Source organism: Cydia fagiglandana, chromosome 23 (genome assembly GCF_963556715.1).
Source record: "Cydia fagiglandana chromosome 23, ilCydFagi1.1, whole genome shotgun sequence".
NCBI classification, from domain to species: Eukaryota; Metazoa; Arthropoda; class Insecta; order Lepidoptera; family Tortricidae; genus Cydia; species Cydia fagiglandana.
In genome coordinates this window covers 7,636,321-7,658,247 of record NC_085954.1, presented here as the reverse complement: position 1 = coordinate 7,658,247, position 21,927 = coordinate 7,636,321, and the positions used below count along the sequence as shown (strand labels likewise).

Here is a 21,927-nt window from a genome sequence, read left to right as displayed (position 1 = left end):
CTGTTCGAAACAAGTCAAAATTACCCTTTTTAAGGCGTACTGTCAAGTATTTTACACGAGCAGTCTATGGGTCAACTATACTCAAAAGGCATACAACGCCCTCCGAATCCAATACAACGACGCCTTCAGGATGCTGTTGGGACTGCCCCGTTACTGCAGCGCTTCAGGGATGTTCGCCACGGAACGAACTGATGACTTCTATGCCATCCGGCGTAAACGAATAGCGTCTCTGTTGTGTCGGGTGCGGGGCAGTCACAACAGTATACTTAAGGTCATAGCAGAGAGGGTGGATTGTACTTTCCTGAAATTTTGGGTTGACCTAATAATAAGTAAATAGTTATTTAATGTAGTAGTAGTAAGTAAATAACGTAGTCATAAGCCAAACTAACAATTGTATGGATAAAATTTATCTGAAATAAAGAATTAATAATAATATATATATATATATATATATATCAAACGAAGGGGCTCATTGTAAGAATCTCAGATATATTTTTTCGTAATTTTAAAATAAATAGTTTAGAAGTTATTTAAGAAAATACGCAAAAAATGACCATTCCCCCTCCCCCCTTATCTCCGAAACTACTGGGTCTAAAATTATGAAAAAATACACATATTAGCTCTCTTCCTATAGATGACAGGAAAACCTATTAGAAATGTGCAGTCAAGCGTGAGTCGGACTTAAGTACCTAGTTTTCCGATACCTACGGGTTTTTTAAAGACTACTCACTTTTCTCAAAAAAAAATATATTGTTAAAAATTGTGTAATGTACAGAACCCTTGGAACGCGAGTGCGACTCGCATTTGGGCGGTTTTTGTATTATACTTACATACAATAGTTCTTGTAGAAACGAAACGGCCAAGCCACACACTTTTGGTGTAGAGCTAGTAAAGTTAGAGGGCTTGTAGAGTTAGAAGCTTGGCAAGAGATCTGATAACTTTTTGACAGTGCGAGCCTTATGGTTTCGTTTGGGCAACATTGTACATCAAAATGTTTTTGATGGGATTTCACTTCTTTTTGTAAGTTGTTTATGACAATCTTCCATCCCCTAATTTAAAGGGTTGGGGGTGATTTACTATTAAAAATCCTGAAATAAGTATCTGGGGGCATCTGTTACACAATGTACTTCTTACTGATTCCCCATATAACCCTTCACCCCGTAAGGGTAAACTTTGGGGTTGAAATCTGCCTTCACCCCGTAAGGGTAAACTTTGAGGTTGAAATCTATTCTATATCCTTCCCCATAACAATACCTATCTACATACCAAATTTCAACTAAATCGGTTCAGCGATTATTGATTTCCCATACAAAATTAAACCCCATCTTCATCCCCTTAGGGATAAATTTTTTTTGAATTTATTTGTTGTTTGTGTACTAAAACTATCTTACATACCAAATTTCAGCTTCTTAGAGGACTTCAGGAAGTACCCGGTATTGATGATCATCAAGTGAGTGAGTCAGTGACGAAATCGAAGTTTTTAGATATGAATAAAATCTAAAGTATAAGAGCTATGCAATTGATATGCTTAATAAGTCCGAGAACTTTGTTTATCTGGTATAATCCAACCCCAAGTTATGAGGGTTCCAAAAAACGACGAAGCGCTTCGAGAAAAGGTAGATAGTGCCCTTGCGCTTTTCTCGTCTTGGCGGGGGCACTGCCGTGCCCCCAGATGTTAAAAGATGAGACTACTGTAACTAATAAAGATTTATGTTTAGTTACCTACTATTTTCGCGTAAACTAGACTTTTTTTATATCTTTAGTTATTAAGACCCAAAATAATTATTTTCACTTATTATAAATAAATCCTCCTGTTATGAAGTATCAAATATTGTTATTTGTATATGTATCTCTTAAGTTAAAACAATAAAATCTGTTATTACCTACAGTCAAAATGATTATTTTTTGCGGGATTAAGTAATACACTGGTAGTGTTCAATAAGGCCCATAATAGGACTTTTATAAAAGGTATATTTTCCAAGAGTATCGTGATATTTTTATAACTGTTTTGGTATAATGAAGAAACTTAAATAAATGAGAAACCTATTTGAGCGAGTTTTTCATACTTCATATCCTGTTTATTAAAAAAAACCATTTTAATTTAAGGTGGGCTGTATATAGGCATATACGGCCCACACGGAATATACAATAAGGTAAGTGAGGCCACTTACCTTATTGTATATTCAGGATGTATACCGTGTAATATTGATCAGTTGGTTTATAATATACATATTATGATATTGACGTTGAATAGGACAGGACATGACAATAGGAACCAGAAATAGGTATAGTTGGTCAAACCAATTTGTCAGTAAATAAAAACAAAAAACTATATTCATCCTTTTCTTTTGGGTGCTAGTACTAGTGTAAGTCAAAGATAGTATGATGATTCTCTCTGTCTATGTTTGAAATGAGACAGTCCTTTGACAAACTATGTATAGTAAAAAATAGTTGTGAATATCTTGTACATTTTTATTACAATATTAGTCAAGATAATGAAATATAGCTGGTCAAGCAAATCTTGTCACTAAAAAAAGGCGCGAAATTCAAATTTTCTATGGAACGATATCCCTTCGCACCTACATTTTTCAAATTTGCCGCCTCTTTCTACTGACAAGATCTGATTGACCAGTTGTAGGTATTTTTACTTAATAAGATATTTTAATTTCACGTAATGTCCATGTCCGCATCTAATTTATATATGTGCACGGTAAACAAACAAATGAATGATAAGAAAAGACAGACAGTGTTACTGAGCGGGAGGTGGGGCGAGGGGCGAGGTATAGGTAGGCTATGATAGGCTCTCGAGCGCCGCGCCGGCGACTGACGGACCAGCGCGGCGTATGTATGAATTTCGCGCCTTTTTAACTAGATTTTACTATTACAATGCAAGCTACACACAGAAATTTCTTACTTTCCATAATATGGCTGCGTATATTATTTTATAGTAATAGACTTATTTTTACAGACTCTAATTCAATATTAGATCTTATAGGACAAAAAACGTATATTAATTCTAAAGCATATATCTTATTCTTCTAGCTTTTTAGCTTGCCTATTAACTTATAAATTTAGATATGTTGTTGTGGATTTATTAAACTTTAATTCAATATCGACAAAATAATAAGCTAATTGTAGTTTGACAAAGAAGCACGTTAAAAAAATTTCTAATAATTTTACATTATAAAGCGTCATACATATTATAAACAATGGAACTTAAACATTGTACTTTAATTCAATATTAAAAAATCATTACTAAAAATATATAAATACCTAATTTATATCTAACGCTCGTTCTAACTTTTCATCATATATAGCATATATGCTTAAAAATATGTCCTATATCAGATAAGTATCACTTTTTCAACTTTAGAATTATCAAAACTTTTAGTGCAAAAATCCGGTCCCACTATTGAGCTATAAGTAAAAGAAATTAATAAAATAATTACTTATTTCTTATGACATAAAGGAAGTGAACTGTTACCACTGAAGACATTCATCATAAAACAAAGACACATACACGTATATTATAATATTAATTTGTACGATGGTCATGTTCACAATAATCCCGAACCCATTTGCATCAAACGAGACATGAGATCTATTTCATACAGTTTCTTGTCTTGAGCGTAAAATTGGTGACACGTTGGTTTAGGTTCGTAAGCAGTTGGTTTTCTTTCCAGTCTGATTTTAGTTATGCTGGCGGTGGCATCAGGCTTAATCAAGTACACAACATTATTTACAAGTAAATTCGCGCCTTCTTCCATACCTAATAAGGGAGGATATAGCGCGATTGTATCAATATTATCCGGTAAACCTTCAATTTTCTGAGGTGCGCCATTGTTTTCATGATCATAGACGTACACATCCTTTTTAGAATCGTAGTAATATGCTTTTCTGTCGAAACCAGAAACTAAAGATTGCACATCTTTGAGTTTAGATACTTTTTCGCTAGCAGTAGCTTCATCGTTAAGCTTGAACACTTCATGATTTGCAGTTACATAGTAGATGGAATTAGTGAAATTAAAGTATGCTAATTGCACAATGTTATCAGTCACGGAGCCATGTTTTTCAGCTTTGTTAGCAGCTTCATTGTATTTATAAATGCCATCACTAGCTCCTAAGTAAATAATGTTTTCGTTGTTAGCGACGGCATCTCTGCCGTTGTCGAGCAGTTTAGTAACTGTACCGTTGTTGTACACGTACATTCCTTGTTCTGTTTTTTGGCCGTTGTCGACATCAGCTTCAACGATGAAGAGTTGACGTGGTTGCGTGACCTCTTCACTGCTGCTGCTATCGCCATGAACAGTAGTCCATTCGGACCAAAAGTCGTGTTTCGGGAACTGGTTCAGTGGAGCGAAAATTTTGACAATATCATGCTTGGAAGTGTAGATGACGTGTTCTTCTTTGAGGAAGTTGGCGAAGACGACGGGCTCGGGGGCTTTGGACTCGTTGGACTCTTTAGAGTCGCTGGCGCTGGGGGCGGCGAAGCAACACCCGAGCAGGAGACAGATCAATGGAAGCACCCACATTGTGTATCCTGTAAATAAATGACTATTAAACAATCAGAAGTTACATAATACTGGCTTCAGTCTGCTACTTCGTCTGCGTGGAATAATGATGATTATTGAATTTCGCAATTTCGGGGTTGGTCCAATAGTAAAAGTTGCTCAGTATAATCCTAAAACCTCCCTGGCAACGGGAATGCAGCTATTTTTTGCCACCGTGTATATTGTAATTTGTGTATATATATTTCCGTTTGTATATTACCTATATATTTATATGTATTTTTTAATTAATAAAAAAAGGAACTTAGGCAACTCACCAGTTCAGCCAAACACGATACAATGAGCAAAGTGTTACTTTCAGTGACCACCTAAGTTATTTGCGTGACCTCTGAACTTATCTTTTATCTTAAGCGATTTTTTAATCGGTCAAATTGTGAATAGGCAGTTGTTTTATAGTTATGAAATTAAAACATTTGATTGTCAAGAGATCTTTGTATAGGCCTTGACTTCTGAAAAATAAAACTGTTTATAAACTTCTTAGTAGAATACCTACTAAATTAATTATACTTGATTTTTAAGGAATGAAAAATTAGAATATTCTTAGGTATACCAAAGTCAAGCAGATCTTGTCAGTAGAAAAAGGCGGCAAATTTGAATAATGTAGGCGCGAAGGGATATCGTCTCGCGCTCGCGTCTTTTTCTACTGACAAGATTTACTTGACCATCTATAACTCACCTTTCCTGTCGTAGACTTTTTTCCTGCTTCGTAAGTAATCTTTATCGCAATCTCTATAAGTGAAATCCGTATCTTAATTTCTAATGTCAACTGTCGTAGCTCCCCTATTCCAAAGTATTTTAGTAGCATTTTAATCCGCACTTTCGATGGTCTTCTTCTATGATACGACTACAAGTACCTACCGATTATTTCATAGTCAATCCGTGGTCTTACGAACTATTAAACGTAGTTCAATTTGATACCTCCAAGAGTAGAATACTTGTATTCGACTTACAAAACGATGGGGTATGGTGGGGTATTTTTATGAGGAACGAAGTCGGTCTGCCATGTTGGATTGCAAACTGAACTTAAATATTTCTCTTATTGTAGTTAATGTCTTCATTAATATATGACTGATTAATTGTTTTGGTAATATTAACACTATTCATAACAAAATATTATTAGTCTGCATTTAACTAATGAGCTACTGATTAGCATTTATCAATTAGCGGAACTTGGTGTGTGATCTAGAATAGGTAAATAACAAACAAACCGGTATGTTCAAATTAATTAGTTTATTTGACTATTAAAGTACCTATCGTAAAAGTCGTAAACGATCTAAATAGCGCTTTCTTTGTATTGCATTCTGTAAATATTTAACATGGTTTATTGTACAAAAATAAACATTTCTCTGAAATATTTTGCTGTCTGTGTGTTCATCAATAATCTTACTTGTTACCTACTCTTGTGCCTGTCATTGTTAAAATTCATGGTGTTCCTTTTATTTCTGACACTATGTTATTTAGCAAAAAATAATCCTTATGATGGAGTCTTTCGATCGGTATGATAAAGCTACAGGGTAATTTTTTTTCTCGTGTAGCGGGTTCGATTCCCGGTTTAACCATGTAATTATGCAAAAATCTATGAAGCCAGTTTAAATTGTTTTTTAAATTAAAATAATGTCGTCTTTCAGTAAAACATCCTTTCTACGATATTTAAGGTACATCCTTTCCCTTGATGTCCCATAGTCTTGGGAGTGAGACGCCCTGTATAATCCAAATAGATAATTTATTTATTTATATTTATTGGCGCACCAACAATTGTTTATTATCGGAGACCTTAATCACTTTTTCTTTCGTATTATTACATTTATTTCAGTTTAAATACACCTAGATATGTCCTTGAGCGTCATGAAAAAACAATAACTTTAACACAGGCATTAACTAGTCTCGTTAATTTAATTAATAAATTACGAGTATACTCAATATACGGTGTAACACGAGGAAACCGAATAATTTTAACCACGCATTTCTGAGGTCAAAAGAAGGAAAAAATGTAATATGAGTTTAGGTCAATTTCGCCAAAAAAAAATTTTTTTGTTTTGTTTTTTCAATATTTTTAATGTATTTGTACATTAAAAAATTAATGTTATTGGTAAACTTGTCACTTAAAATTGATTTTTACATTTTTTTTTTCGTAAAACCTACTTTTTGCAAAGTGTTACTTGTCACTTTTTGACATCTATCAATAAGGATATTTAGACTACGTCCCGTAGCAGCAACATCACCATCAAAAAGGCCTTTTAAACTATGTAACAACAAAAACTGTTTCTTTTTTAAATTAATTTTATCTCTGAAACTAGGCGAATTTCAATAAACCGCACTAGTGCGTAAAATAGCACTTTACGTGCGATGTCAAAAGTTTAAAGGGCCATATGTACTGTAAAACGTTGTACGATACACGTGCGAATAGGTAATTCGCAACTCGTGTCGATTTGAAACACTCCCTTCGGTCGTGTTTTAATTTATCGCCACTCGTTTCGAATCTCCTCTTTTACGCACTTGTATCGTAAATAACTAATAGGACATTTTTGTCTCTAAATATGTTCAGGAATACGCTGTTAAAATTATTCGGTTTCTTCATGTTACACCGTGTATTTACAGGTACTTTTGATGACTTAATTGCTTGTTCTGCGATTTTTCCTCGTTAAAGGTGAGACCGGCTTTTAGGTTGTCTAGGTTTAAAACCAGGTAGGCTGACTAGAACACCATCGTTTGATCTGGAAAATAAAAATAATAAAATACGATTACAATGTACTGCAGGCCAGATACTACCTACCATTACCACTACCACTAGTAAGAATCTATGTACAGTCGCCATCAGATATATCGGAGCGGCCAAGGTGTTCACAATATCTGAACACGAACTCTAACGCCTTGACAATAGAGGCGTGTTCAGATTTTGTGAACACCTTGGCTGCTCCGATATATCTGATGGCGACTGTACAGTCGACGTGAAAGATTATGTTTACATTTTTCGCCTTATTACAAAGGAGTAAGGTGCAAAAGTGTAAACATATTTTTGACGTCGACGTACTAACAGTAATAATGACAAGAATAATTGACAGATTATTATACAGTGAGATTTCATTTCAATCACTACACTGTCAATAGCAATGCCATTAAAACTTTCAGTTCCTGTCATTATTATTATTACTGCTAGTGACATAGAAATGTAGTGCATAATAATTTTCTATCGCATTTTCACGGAAACGTACGAACATGTCTTGCTATTTCAGTCATTCTCGGTACAACAAGTACTGATGTTGACTGAAATAGCATGACAAATAAATACGAACGTTTCCGAGAAAATACGATGGAAACAATTATGCACTACAACTCCAATTGTTAATTTTGAGAATCTTTCTGACATTCCAAGTAACTATATTTTTTATTTTTTTATATAAAATCATACAAACATTCATATGTGTCCTGGTATCAGTGTATTAGATGATATACAAAATAAGAAGACAAAAAATTGTTTAAGTGGACTTACCCATTTATTTGTTTCCAAATTTGTATGTTTGTATGTGTTGCTATCGGGCTGATCATATTTTTTTTAGTTATTTTTTCATGAGCCCTATTATCCCACCTTTCTTTACTTATTTTATTTAAAGTATTCAGAAATAAAAGAAGTATTTCAGAACAGATTGTGTTTTTTGTGAACAGAAAATGAAAATGTGTCAGACACAGTGAGCGCGATACAGATTTTACAATTCGTTACCGTTTTGATAAGATCTTGATCTTGACGATCGTCTTAGGGCTTGTACCATCGCTCTAACTCGGGGTTAAGCGGTTAAACCGTTAACCCAGTGTCAAATTGTACTGGTAACCATGGTAACTGAAGTTTTAACCTGTTAACCCGGGTTAGTGGAATGATGCAAGTGGGCCTTAGGGGTTGCACCATCGCTCTTATCCAGAGTTAAGCGGTTAAACCGTTACCCAGTGTAACCATTGTAACTTCAGTTTAACCGGTTAACTCCGGGTTATTTAATGGTGCAAGTGGCTTAGCGGTTGGTGCGCATCCCACGCAAGACTCTTGCGGTTGACGCGCATTCCACGCAAGACTCTTAGCGGTTGGCGCGCATCCCGTGCAAAATTCTTAGCGGTTGGCGCGCATCCCACGTAAAACTCTTAGCGGTTGGCGCGCATCCCGCGCAAGACTCTTAGCGGTTGGCACGCATCCCACGCAAGACTAAGCGGTTGGCGCGCATCCCAGGCAAGACTTTTAGCGGTTGGCGCGCATCCCACGCAAGACTCTTAGCGGCTGGCGCGCATCCCAGGCAAGACTTTTAGCGGTTGGCGCGCATCCCAGGCAAGACTCTTAGCGGCTGGCGCGTCTCCCACGCAAGACTCTTAGCGGCTGGCGCGCATCCCACGCAAGACTTTACTTCATTTCGCATTCACCAATCAACTTTAGCGATCAAAACAGTAACAAGTTGTTAAAGTTAGACCAAGAAGTCTGCAGCGATTTTGATAGCCACCTAGTGCAACTGTTATTTTAAACGTCAAACTTCTATGAAACTATGACAAATAACACTTGCACTGCGTGGGCTATCAAAATCGCTGCAGACTGTTCTTAGTCTAACTCTAAATCTGAATAAAGCTCAGTGTGCTGTTTTCCAATTCAATTTATAGATAGGAAGTTTGTATTGTCGTTTGTGAAAGGGCTACATAATAAAAGAACGGATTCAACTTAAAATAAAACCTTTATTGTTTAAATGAGAATACTTTTCAAATTACATTCATTATTTTGTATAATTTAAAACATCAAAAATCATTACATTCATAATTTAATTTTAAGGCAACGTCATTGGCGTAAATATAAAATTTATAAATAAAACATCAAAAATATGTTTATTTTTCAAAAATGTCAAGCATCAGCCATTAATTACTTGAGATTTTTGTTTAAATCAAAAAGAATATTACAAATGGATTGGTCCACTTATTTCCAATTAAAACATAAAAATATAACTAAATTAATATAAAATGCCTAAATTTCATTTAACTTATGAGAAACGTGGTAATTGGGCAATATATTTTACCATATTTCTCATAAAATCTTATTTTATTGTCATGTAAACTTTTGCTCTTTTGTATTAGGTTACCTACCTATGTAAATTTCAATTACAAAAATATATTTATAACGAATATATTCGACAAGCAATAAAGCAAACTAATATACCTAAAACTAAGGCAGTTATAAATCCCGTTTACAAAATTACTTAAATACTGGAAAAAGTACAAAAAAAGCAAAGAAATAAAAATATTGAAACTGAATACAAAACAACAAGAATAAAGTATTTAAAAGATAGTAACAATTTTGCAACCGGATTAAAATTAATTTAATTCAAAAGTAACAACGCTTTTTATTAAAAAAAAGCAGGCAATAAAAAAGAAACAAAATAACGCACAAAATTACTGAGCTTACCATAAATATTATCGTTCAATAAATATTGGTGTAATACATTATCTTGAAAAACTTTACGTGAAAACCATTAGAAATGGTTTTTTTTTAATGACTGTTTATTTACTAACACATTTTTATTGTTCTTGAGTTTAAGTTGGAATCAACACCGCATCAATAATAAATAAAAATAAAATCCACACTGGATTGTTTTTAATATCATATTGAAATTTGGCAAGCGTAGTAATTTCGTGCATTATATTAGGAGTTCCAAAGCTTGGTTTTATAAAAATGAGTAAATAACTATAGAAATTAAGAAGGAAAAGAAAAAAGAAATTAGTTCAATTAAAAACGTTCAACAATTCTTTATAAAACCAAGCGTTATTTTGCTAATTTAATTTGCGTTAATAATCATAATTATTCCAGAGGCTATCAATAAAGCCTAGAGCTTGCTCGAGCCTTAAGTTCCAGTCCAAGCCTCAAAGGCTCGGTCTAGCCTTAAATTCAAGTCCAAGCCTCAAAGGCTCGGTCTAGCCTTAAATTCAAGTCCAAGCCTCAAAGGCTCAGTCTAGCCTTAAATTCCAGCTTAAGCCTCAAAGGCTCGTTCGAGCCTTACAGGCTAAGACTTGAGACTTTAAGGCTCGAGCGAGCGGCAGCGACGGCATCGTTCTCACTTGGAGTGCACGAGGTTCAGAAACTCCTCCCTGGTCTTGGGGTCGTCGCGAAAGACCCCCAGCATGGTGGAGGTCACGGTCTTGCTGTTGATCTTCTGGACCCCACGCATCACCATACACATGTGACTGTGGGAGAAAATTTATTATTAATTTTATAAAGTATAGAAAAATATCTGCCATGTGTCGGGCTATAGTTAGGTTAATAGGGTTCCGTACCCAAAGGGTAAAACGGGACCCTATTACTAAGACTCTGCTGTCCGTCTGTCACCAGGCTGTATCTCACGAACCGTGATAGCTAGACAGTTGAAATTTTCACAGATGATGCCGCTATAACAACAAATACTAAAAATAGAATAAAATAAAGATTTAAGTGGGGCTCCCATACAACAAACGTGATTTTTGACCGAAGTTAAGCAACGTCGGGTGGGGTCAGTACTTGGATGGGTGACCGTTTTTTTTGCCTTTTTTGCATTACGGAACGGAAGGTACGGAACCCTTCGTGCGCGAGTCCGACTCGCACTTGCCCGGTTTTTTTTATTAATTTCTTGTCACAAAATGTCACAATAATCAAGTGGATTGTTGGTGTTTCTCCTCACTTTTTACATGGTATGCAATCATGTAAAAACCAGGCAAGTGCGAGTCGGACTCGCGCACGAAGGGCTCCGTACCATTAAGCAAAAAAAAAAAAACGGAAAAAATGCAAAAAGAAAACGGTCACCCATCCAAGTACGCAACGTCGGGCGTGGTCACGCCCGACGTTGCTTAACTTTGGTCAAAAATCACGTTTGCTGTATGGCAGCCCCACTTAAATCTTTATTTTAATCTGTTTTTACTATTTGTTGTTATAGCGGCAACAGAAATACATCATCTGTGAAAATTTCAACTGTCTAGCTATCACGGTTCGTGAGATACAGCCTGGTGACAGACAGACGGACAGACGGACGGACGGACGGACAGCGAAGTCTTAGTAATAGGGTCCCGTTTTACCCTTTGGGTACGGAACCCTAAAAATTGTGTGGGCCAGATTAAAAGAAGGGTTGCCTAGCGAGGATGATGTGAGGTGAGAGTAACCACAAAGGCAATCTATTATTTGGTCAGTGTTTTGTGGCATAGCTAGGCCTGGCCGTGGCAACGGCCTCGCACTTAGGGAGGCCTCGCAAAGCCAACGTTTTTATTATCTTGGGAAAACACATTGAAAAGGGCTTCGCAGATGTGGTTTTCACCCACGGCTAGATAGATTCAAGCTACGCCACTGAGTGTTTAGATAACTACTACCTTTGCATTTGCACCTCTTACAACTTCTACAATTATACCAGGGTTCTCCAAGGCCATAATATTGCCATTCAGAATCTATCCCGCGGGCCACCGTCGGTTTTTGCGCCTGGTGTTAAGAATTCCACTCTCAATGAATGCTGAACCCCTGGAGCCTGGCTCCCGCGGGCCGGACGGATTGGAACGCGTTCCGCGGGCTGGGGTTTGGAGACCCTGGCCCCAATTTCACATCGGTGACAGGTGCGACGAATTGTAAAATCACTGTTGCTGACGTCACAGGCATCCATGGGCTACGATTACCACTTACCATCGGGCGGGCCGTATTCCTGTTTGCCACCATCATTGTATTATTTAAAAAAACTTTATTATATCGGAATAAAACAGATATTTCTCCTGCGAAGTTTATGACAATTGTCAAAGATTTAGAAGAATTGTAGGTAATTCTTGACAGGTAATGAGTTATATGTCGGAATTTCGTGACAATTGTAGTGTTTCTCGTCACAATTGTCATAAACTTAGCAAGAGAAATATCTGTTTATTTCCGATATAATAAAGTTTTTTTTAATAATCGGTGATGGTGGCAAACAGGAATACGGCCGGCCCGATGGTAAGCGGTAACCGTAGCCCATGGATGACTGTGACGTCAGCAATAGTAATTTTACAATTCGTCGCACCTGTCACGTTGGTGAAACAGGGGCCAGTTCTACACGATACTTACACTCCCTCGATGACGACGGCCACGCCCGCCGGTCTGACGGCCTGGGTGACTGCGATAGCGATCTGTTTGGTCAGTCTCTCTTGCACCTGCAGGCGGCGGGAGTAGATCTCCACTATCCTGGAAATTTAAAATATGTTTATTAGTATTTTTTGATTTGAAGGCGTTTTTGCTTATGATTTTGGAAATTACAATTAAGATTTGAGGTTACAAAGGATTTTTCAGATCATTCTCAAAAATTATGTCTGAGGCCTAAATTACAAAATGTATGAAAAGGGTCGTGGCAATTAGACGCAACCGCAGACGTATTCTCAGAGAATGACCCTCTGTCCGTGTCTGTGTCTGTCCTCGAACCATCGGTTAAATTCCACTAAGATTTTTTTTTAATTTGATTTTTATAGAGGCTTTGGACACTCTGGGTGAACATGTCAGCCTCATTCCACTAAGATAAGGTAGAGGATTGAACCTGGTTTATATTTGAAATCAGAAAACCGTTAAGATGACGTACCTGGCCAGCTTGCTAAGTCCAAGGATCTTGCCCTGCGGCAGGTACCCGATGGAGACCTTGCCGTAGAAGGGCACCAGGTGGTGCTCGCACATGGAGAACATCTCGATGTCCTTCACCACCACCATCTCGTCCGTGTCCTCGTCGAAGATCGCTTCGTTTAGGACCTCTGTAAAACAAGGTTATGGTTTAGCATTAAAGGCCTGTGCACACCGGCTGCGTGTGCGTGACGTGCACGTCCGCGTGCGGCGTTGTAGTATACAGATCCTTATGAGAGACGACACACCGCTTGCGTGACGTGTGCGTGTGCGGCTCCAACATTTTAGTGCACGCACACGCGCACGTCACGCACACGCACGCCGGTGTGGCTCGGCCTTTATCATTAAACTGGCAATACATCGTGACGTCGCGATGTAACGTTAGAGGCCGTTTCGATGTATGGAAAACAAGTAAATTGTGATTTTGTCGGTGAAATATTGCATTTATATATATAACTGGCATACATTTTTTTTAAATAAAATGTAAATGTAAAGAATCGAATGGTAGGTACCATTGTTTATTTATTCCTACTTTGAACTTGTATTTTTTTGATTATTCTTCATATATTTTTAAGTTTCCAATTTATTGTGATAAATTGCTTTTTCTATCTATTTCACTAGATTTAGTTATACAATTCAACATGTGACTACAACCCTACGAGTATTAGGCGTATGCGTATTTGCCTACTCTGCGCCTTAAAAATGTAATATATATTACTGAAAATTCAGGGTTCTAGCTTCATCCAGCACACAATTACAGGACGTCGAAAATGGCCTGAATCGCTTCGAGAAAAGGATGGTAGGTACGGCCGTGCCTCTTTGTTTTGCTCGACTTGGCCCCCAGATGAGCAATGTGCAAGTGGAAACGAAAAAACGAGAACTTGAAAAGCAGTGTAGGTATCATACCTTCAAGGCTCTGGTCGTAGCCCTTAGTGAAGAACAGCATAGCTTTGGCAGCTCTTTCAGGGGTCTTCAGCAGGCCCTGCCTGTCTGGGTCCTCTCCTAAACCTGAAACACCATTATTATGTAGAAAATTTCAATTTGATTGAGTCGAATCGAATTGCATCTTTGCCAGATAAATATAATGTATAAACTAAACTTTTAACTATCTTTTTTTTTCTTTATTTGTCCTTTTTAAAAGCTTCAAAGAATGTATTTATTCTTGAGATGTTTGAAGAGTAAAAGACAAAAAGGTTTGACCCTTATTAAGCTACACTTGAACGATTCACTTTAGCGCTGAATTTAAATGTATTTTTTATCTAATCTTGTATGGTAGCAAGTTACGAGTGCATGCCTTTATTAGGAAGCTTTAAAAATTTGAGAAAATATTTCTATATAATGGATTTTTTTGTTTTCTATTTCGTATTTAGTGTTTTGTTTTATAAATAGAGTTCCTTTACAGTACAATGTTACTGGTCATTTGGGTATTTATGAGGGGATTTTCATTTCAACTTGTACTAGCACGACTAAGTCGTGTTTCAGTAACGAACGGCTAACCGTTACATTCCTGACAAAATGCTGGGGTTTGACATTGACCGTCAGTTTTGTGACGATTGCTAACCGGCCGTTAATGGTACACAGTTAAGTGAAAATGCCCTTTCATAGTAGCTCGGAAATCATCATTTTGTGGAGTCGAACTGCTAATTAATACCATAAAAATATGTGATGTGATGTCGGTTCTTTTTAGGGTTCCGTACCCAAAGGGTAAAACGGGACCCTATTACTAAGACTTCGCTGTCCGCCCGTCCGTCCGTCCGTCTGTCACCAGGCTGTATCTCACGAACCGTGATAGCTAGACAGTTGAAATTTTCACAGATGATGTATTTCTGTTGCCGCTATAACAACAAATACTAAAAACAGAATAAAATAAAGATTTAAATGGGGCTCCCATACAACAAACGTGATTTTTGACCAAAGTTAAGCAACGTCGGGAGTGGTCAGTACTTGGATGGGTGACCGTTTTTTTTTTTGCTTTTTTTTTGTTTGTTTTTTTGCGTTATGGTACGGAACCCTTCGTGCGCGGGTCCGACTCGCACATGCCCGGTTTTTTATTACGTTAGTAATGTTTATAATGTACATTGAGCTGCGAAATTGTATGGAGAATGCCGAAATACTCGTACATCATAGCCATCTTATTAAGCCTCGTATCCATATCGCGCGGCAGCCCGGTATCCATTGCACGCGGTATTGCGCAGTGGGCTGTCGCCCATGGCCTCGCACCCCAAGGGGGGCCTCATGCGAGGCCCCTTCGGGCACAGTGAAACTGAATGAATTGATTGATTTTGATTTTTTTTCATAAAGCGGCAATGCACTTTAACGGCTAATGTACTAATTTACAATACCTGTGAGCAGCAATCTGTAAGAGCTGGCCATATCAGGTAGCAGGGCCTCTCTGGTGGGCGGCCTGTGGTCCAGTTCCAGGTCGTGGTGGAACGTGCAGTTCTCGTGTCCTGGAATAATAAAAAAACATAAATTTGATGAAAATGGCAACAAAAAACGTCTTGGAATTTTCACGCTAACTCTTTGTAACGTGTAAGATTTTTAATACGAGATTAAGGGCTGATTTAAATGGCGCGCAAACTCGCATGCCTTTTTATTTTAGTTACATTGCGGACTATTGGTTACGTCCAAAACTACAAGGTCTAAAATTCTGAAAAAGATACATAAAATAGTTCTTTACCTATAAATGTCATTAAAATCTATTAGAAATGTGCAGTCAAGCGTGAGTCGGACTTAATTAGTTTTTGACCCCTACAACCCGTAGGTGGTTTAAAGACATTTCATTCACGTTCCACATAAAAAAATACATAAAAATTGGGTAATGTACGGAACCCTTGGAACGCGAGTCCGACTTGCACTTGTCCGGTTTTATTTATTTATGTCTGTTTGTAGACTGATAATATTAACATCTATTTGTTTGTCGACCAAAGACGAAAGAAAAATTGTCTTAATTTGTGTCACGAGTACATAAATATAATACTTATAAAAGTTATAAATATAACTTTTATAAGTAGTAGCTACACCCATGCAAATATGCAATCTGTTTGAAATTGTAACCAATTATTTACATAGCTTGAAATATGAAGATACCTAGTAACTTAACAAATTGTTAACATAAACACCAATATAGTATTACGTAATAAGAGATCTAGCATATTATAGGCTATTATTCGTACCACACTATTCAAATTTCATTACTGATATTGCCTTCCATACATTGTTATGGGGTTTTCTTTACTTATTGTAATTTTGTGCGATGAATTGAGTTAGATTTGTATAGATATTTACATACACGTTCTATCATTACCGTGATGTACGTGATACCAGGCGTGTCTCACTCCGCAATTTCGTCGCTTTGCTACAGGTAGCTAAAAGTACATCCGTTCGGCCCCAATTTTGGGGTTTGCCATAAGCCGCGCGTGGCGCTGTCGCCACGCGGCCATATCTGTGCTGATCGTGACAGACGCGTTTTGTTAGAGAGTGAGTCTTCTGTACTTAGATACCATAAAAATATAATCGGATATTGTTACACTTTTTAATTTGCATTTGTCAACGTCTATACAAAAAGTAATAATCGACGCGTATAAGTAATAACTTATACTAACTTTAAGCTCATTTCAATTGACATATGAAAAACTATTATTTTATCCTTATTATCAGAAATTAAATAAACAATTGCTTTACCTGACATAATTAACGTAAACCCACTTAACTGAGCACAAGTAACTAAGACAAAAACATAAGTGACCTAAATATAAGCAGTCACTAACGGTACAGAATACCTGAAGTATTATGCAATAAAGGCTGTGTGTTACATGTGCTTGTCTGGCAAGGTTGACTTATTTTTTAATTAATATACTTAAAGGAATTTAAATGTGTTGGTGCTGATGCTTTAAAAGCAATAATTCGACTTTGGACTTTGTAAATGGTTTTGCATTCTCTTGACAAGTTTAAAGTCAATGAACTTAAGAAGCTCCTTAAATAAATCTAAATAGAGTTTTGTTTTGTGCACGATAAACATAGTCAAATATTTATATGTAATTTTAACAGTGCATGTATTTATTAGGACTAGATTTAGATTAGATTTAGATTCATTTATTTCTCAATAAGTATTACATGTTTTTATTACAACCGAATATAAAGATCAAAGAAAGCTAAAAATCTAACTACTGTGATGTCGCGGCGCTGCTGCTTTGATATTTAAGATATTGAGAAAATAATAAAGCTATACTTTACATGTCAATTAAATGAAACTATAAGAAACAGAGTCTCTAGCAAGATAAATATGCCAATAATATTCTTTAGATATAAATCCACTAATTTACATAAATTAACAAAATATGCATCGTCATTTCGCATAGTAATCTCTAGCGGCCCAGACATCAAAACTTGCCAAGACAAATACAATTGTAATTACTCAAAATGAAGACTCAAATGAGAATGGGACGAGACCTTTTTATAGGCCTCTAGGCTAGAGTATAAAGCAATCTCATCCTTTAGCCGCCCAGACGTCAAAACTTACCAAGAAAATTGCAATTTAGATTTGATAAAGATTCAAATTAGAATGGAATAGACCTTTTATAGGGCTCTGGGCGGCTAAAGGTTAAAAAACACCAATACAAACCAGGGGTTGTGGATGTCCTAGGCGTCATTGGCGTTCCAGGCACCTCTAGCTCGCTGTCTCCATCCGTCATGTGAAAACTTTTTAGCGCTTCCGGGGTCTTCTTGTATTTCGAGACGAAGCTTTTCACGTTCTCTCCATTCTCCTTATCCTCGGAGATGGAGTTTCGTATGGACCGAGAGGAGACTCGTCGGATTAGGGACGATGGGGGTACTATGGGCTGTTCGTCTTTTCCGTTCATATTTGACATTGCATTAACCTAGAAAGTTTTTTGTTGAGTTTTTGTTTTGATTATGTGATACTTAATTGAATGTGTTTTTTTGCGGATTGCCTCAAAATTACGAGATTAGTTTTTTATTCTTATTAAAGTATAGATCGAGTATTTTAATTCCTTATTTATTATTCTATCATTAAATTATAGATCGAGTATTTAGTATAATTAGTAAATTTGTCGCCTTTGAGCGTTTTATTTTCAATATTTGATTTTGACAAGCCTTAACATTAATTTGATTTTGTTTTTCTTTTGCATGGGCATGCATTTAAAAACAAACACTATAAACAAATTAAAAATGACCGATTATTACCTGTCATATGTTTTTATTTTTATGGTTTAATGATTTCCCTATTTTAATGATACGTGTGTAAACCGTGAGCTGTAAATAGACACTGGCAACAATTTAAAGCCAATTTGTCACGATCTGACCCGGGGGGTTATCATCCGTTACAGCGCCCGATAAATTTGTTTTCTTTACATTACTCATATATATGTCGGCGGCCGATTGTAAGATCAGGCAGATCGTAATGTTCCTGTGTAATGTTTTGACGATAGTGACATTAAACAAATATATAGGTAGGATAGGTTCGTTAGGTTGGTTCAAATGCCCGAAGGCCAAACTGCCCAGAAATAGGAGCCCCGCGTAGCGGGGCTCCGTCGGCTCAGGGAACGGGTCAAAGATTTTCACGTTTCACGATATGCCTGATCTTACAATCGGCCGCCGACATATATAAAACGATGGAGGAGTTTCACTTAGAAGCGGCAAAAACTTTAAGTTGATGTTTTACCTATACTAATATCTTTAAACGAGCAATTCTGATATATATATTTATTTACGGATCTCGGAAACGGATCTAACGATTTTGATGAAATTTGCTATATGAGGGTTTTTCGGGGGCGAAAAATCGATCTAGCTAGGTCTTATCTCTGGGAAAACGCGCATCATTTTTGAGTTATTATATATTTTCCGAGCGTATATAAAACATTTTTATAGATAAAGGTATTTTTTTAATTCGTCAGTTTGTTACGTTATCGTGGTGCCAACCAATGCATTTTTTTCAATAAGGTTTTCTGGAACGGACATATAAATTTGATCCATAATCCAAATCAGAACGTCGAAAAGATGGCTTTAAGATGAGGTAAGACTAACATAGTTTATTTTGTTCGGGGTAAGAGAAACAGTATGAGGATTCCATACAAATGATAGTCTTACCCCGGTGATAGTCTTACCCCACCTACCCTATTTTTTATTAAGATTTTTTTAGTCGTATCTACTTAAAGAAGAATCTAAAGAGATCTTTGCCGGTCGTAGTCATGTTAATTAATCACCACTATACAAAGTAAATTGACCTCTATATGTTCGTTGGTAACATATTATGTATCTCGATCGCCTTTGCGAGTAACTAGTTCATGGTTAAGAATTACATGGTTTTGCGGTACATATTTACGTATATAATGTATTAATGACTTTAGGTATTGAAATATAAATCATTTCGTCCTGATGTATAGGAATGTTTAGTTGAACAACTTTTAAAATCCATACTATTTTGCTTTATAAAAAATATTTGTGTAGGTATGTTTTTTTTTCAACCCAAACTATAATTGGTCAAGCAGATCTTGTCAGTAGAAAAAGGCGGCAAATATGAAAAATGTAGGCGCGAAGGGATATCGTCTCATAGAAAGTTTGAATTTCGCGCCTTTTTCTACTGACAAGATTTGCATCTATAAATTAATTGTTGCTCTGTGAAAAAACAATTGAATAACGTTTTTCCGTTCAGTATTTTAATTCTCAATACATTCCTTAATAATAATAGTGTTATCTACGGCGTTTCATATGTTTTTAAATGGATTAATTAACTCGGAAGCCGCAACATTAAAATTAAAAGTAAAAGTCGACCAGTCCACTTTCGATGCTTTCTTTTTACCTCGTTTTGTTAACATAAACAATTTAATGTCAGTCACTTTTGATTGAAACCCTAAATAAAACATATCTTTATATAAAAAATTGTGTATCTTTTTAAACATCAAAACACTAATAGGAACGAATGCAGCCATTTTATCGACAAAATTGGTATGCCAAACTATACAAGTATAGGTACATACATACTCGTATAGTCAGACCGTAAAAAGTCTGCAGCGATTTTGATAGCCCACGCAGTGCAAGTGTCATTTTAAACGTCAAACTTCTATGAAATTATGACCTTTACATAACACTTACACTGCGTGGGCTATCAAATCTGCTGCAGACTTTGTTTGGTGCGACTATAGAATTGTAATCGAAGATTTATGTAAGGCCAAGTCCATGCAAAAATGAACAAAATATGGTGTAATTTTTGTCTGTTTAGACCCACACCGGCCCGCTAAGGTCAAAGCAACCTTGCAGGTACAATGACCTACATGTGAAAGTGTACGTGCAAGGTCGATTTACTTCCGGCCAAGTTATGCAATTATGTCATTGTAGAGTTACGAGTACATACGTAATATATCAATATCACGCCAAGGATACGTTAAAATACAGATGTAATTTAACTAAGCTTGTACTAACGTAGTGTCCATTCCATGTACGTGACACATAAAAGGTGCTCCGTTATGGAGAAAATCTGTATATGAATAAAATTGTGACAGATAATATTCTTTTTTTATTTTAATTTAATTGTTAAGAGTGATTATTTAGTCGCAGTTTAAGATTTAGCTATTTACTTTTCTCCTTGTATTTTTCCTTTTGATGAAAATGACGTCAAATTTGTGGCAGAAAAAGGCAGAATTCCTATTAGTTAGTTATTATAGTTATAGTTTTTAAACCATCGGTCATCATACACCATTGTAATTAGAATACGAGGTAGGTACGAATAATTCAATAAATAAATTAATAAATTACCCCTGGTTTGGTCGTTGCAAGTGTCTGGCTTAATTATGCACACAAAAATTATAAAAACACTCTCGTATAAAAGGATTGAGTCTGCAAATGCCATAGCAACGTGCATATTTTTTTCTGATCGAAACATGTTTCTAATAATATGAATATTAATTTAAAGTCTGACATAGTTTTAGTTTATTTATAAAATTATAAACAATTTAATACAATTTACCGAGATCCAATCAGGTAAAAGTGTATAGACCTAAAAATCTAAAATCTACTTGGACTTCTGAGGAAGGCGTAGGGCATTTTTAAATGGATCAAAAATCTTAATGTAAAATAATAACAGCTATGCTGATTTTGTGAAGTTTTTATATAAGTATATCCTGTAATATTCATTTCTGAAATAAATAAATATTTTGAATTTGAATATCTACCGTCGTGTGGAGCTAAGTATTTGAAACTAAGTACGTACCAATGAGAAACCTAATTAAGATTTGAATTCTAATACATATTATGTTCCAAACTTAGTCATTTTCTTAGTCATAGTCATTAGTCATTTAGAACTCGTTGGTATTTATATTAATTAAATGTGTTTAAATGTTTCTATATATATGAAAAAAGTATATGGTGTAAACCTATATTTTTCATATACATATATATCGTCGCAAACTATTAAAAGCTTTTTAATTTATACAACAAGATTTAAGAAAACATTTAATTAATATGAATACCAACGAGTTCTAAAAATATTTTTTACTGTAGGCCTTGGTTTTAATGACTAAGTTTGGAACATAATATGTATTAAAATTCTAAAAATATTTTTTACTGTAGGCCTTGGTTTTAATGACTAAGTTTGGAACATAATATGTATTAAAATTCTAAAAATATTTTTTACTGTAGGCCTTGGTTTTAATGACTAAGTTTGGAACATAATATGTATTAAAATTCTAAAAATATTTTTTACTGTAGGCCTTGGTTTTAATGACTAAGTTTGGAACA

General features: G+C 35.9%; 2 protein-coding genes across 3 annotated transcripts in view; both read right to left on the bottom strand.

Annotated features, from left to right (window-relative positions):
* Positions 1–3,557: 3,557 nt before the first annotated feature.
* On the bottom strand, positions 3,558–4,532 carry LOC134675757 (uncharacterized). Its single transcript, XM_063534067.1, has one exon. It carries the CDS (start codon positions 4,530–4,532, stop codon positions 3,558–3,560), a length of 975 nt encoding a protein of 324 aa, XP_063390137.1.
* A 4,720-nt stretch (positions 4,533–9,252) lies between these two features.
* Positions 9,253–21,927, bottom strand: part of LOC134675894 (GTP cyclohydrolase 1) — a 29,002-nt gene continuing 16,327 nt past the window's right edge. The window contains exons 2-7 of one of the 2 annotated variants that reach the window (XM_063534229.1): positions 17,798–18,053; positions 15,516–15,623; positions 14,080–14,181; positions 13,139–13,304; positions 12,634–12,750; positions 9,253–10,769 (exon numbers count right to left, since the gene is read on the bottom strand). In XM_063534229.1, coding sequence (XP_063390299.1) covers positions 10,640–10,769; positions 12,634–12,750; positions 13,139–13,304; positions 14,080–14,181; positions 15,516–15,623; positions 17,798–18,053 — 879 coding nt within the window. In that variant the 3' untranslated portion in view covers positions 9,253–10,639. The remainder of the gene's footprint in view (positions 10,770–12,633; positions 12,751–13,138; positions 13,305–14,079; positions 14,182–15,515; positions 15,624–17,797; positions 18,054–21,927) is intronic. The other variant, XM_063534230.1, reaches the window with a different exon arrangement.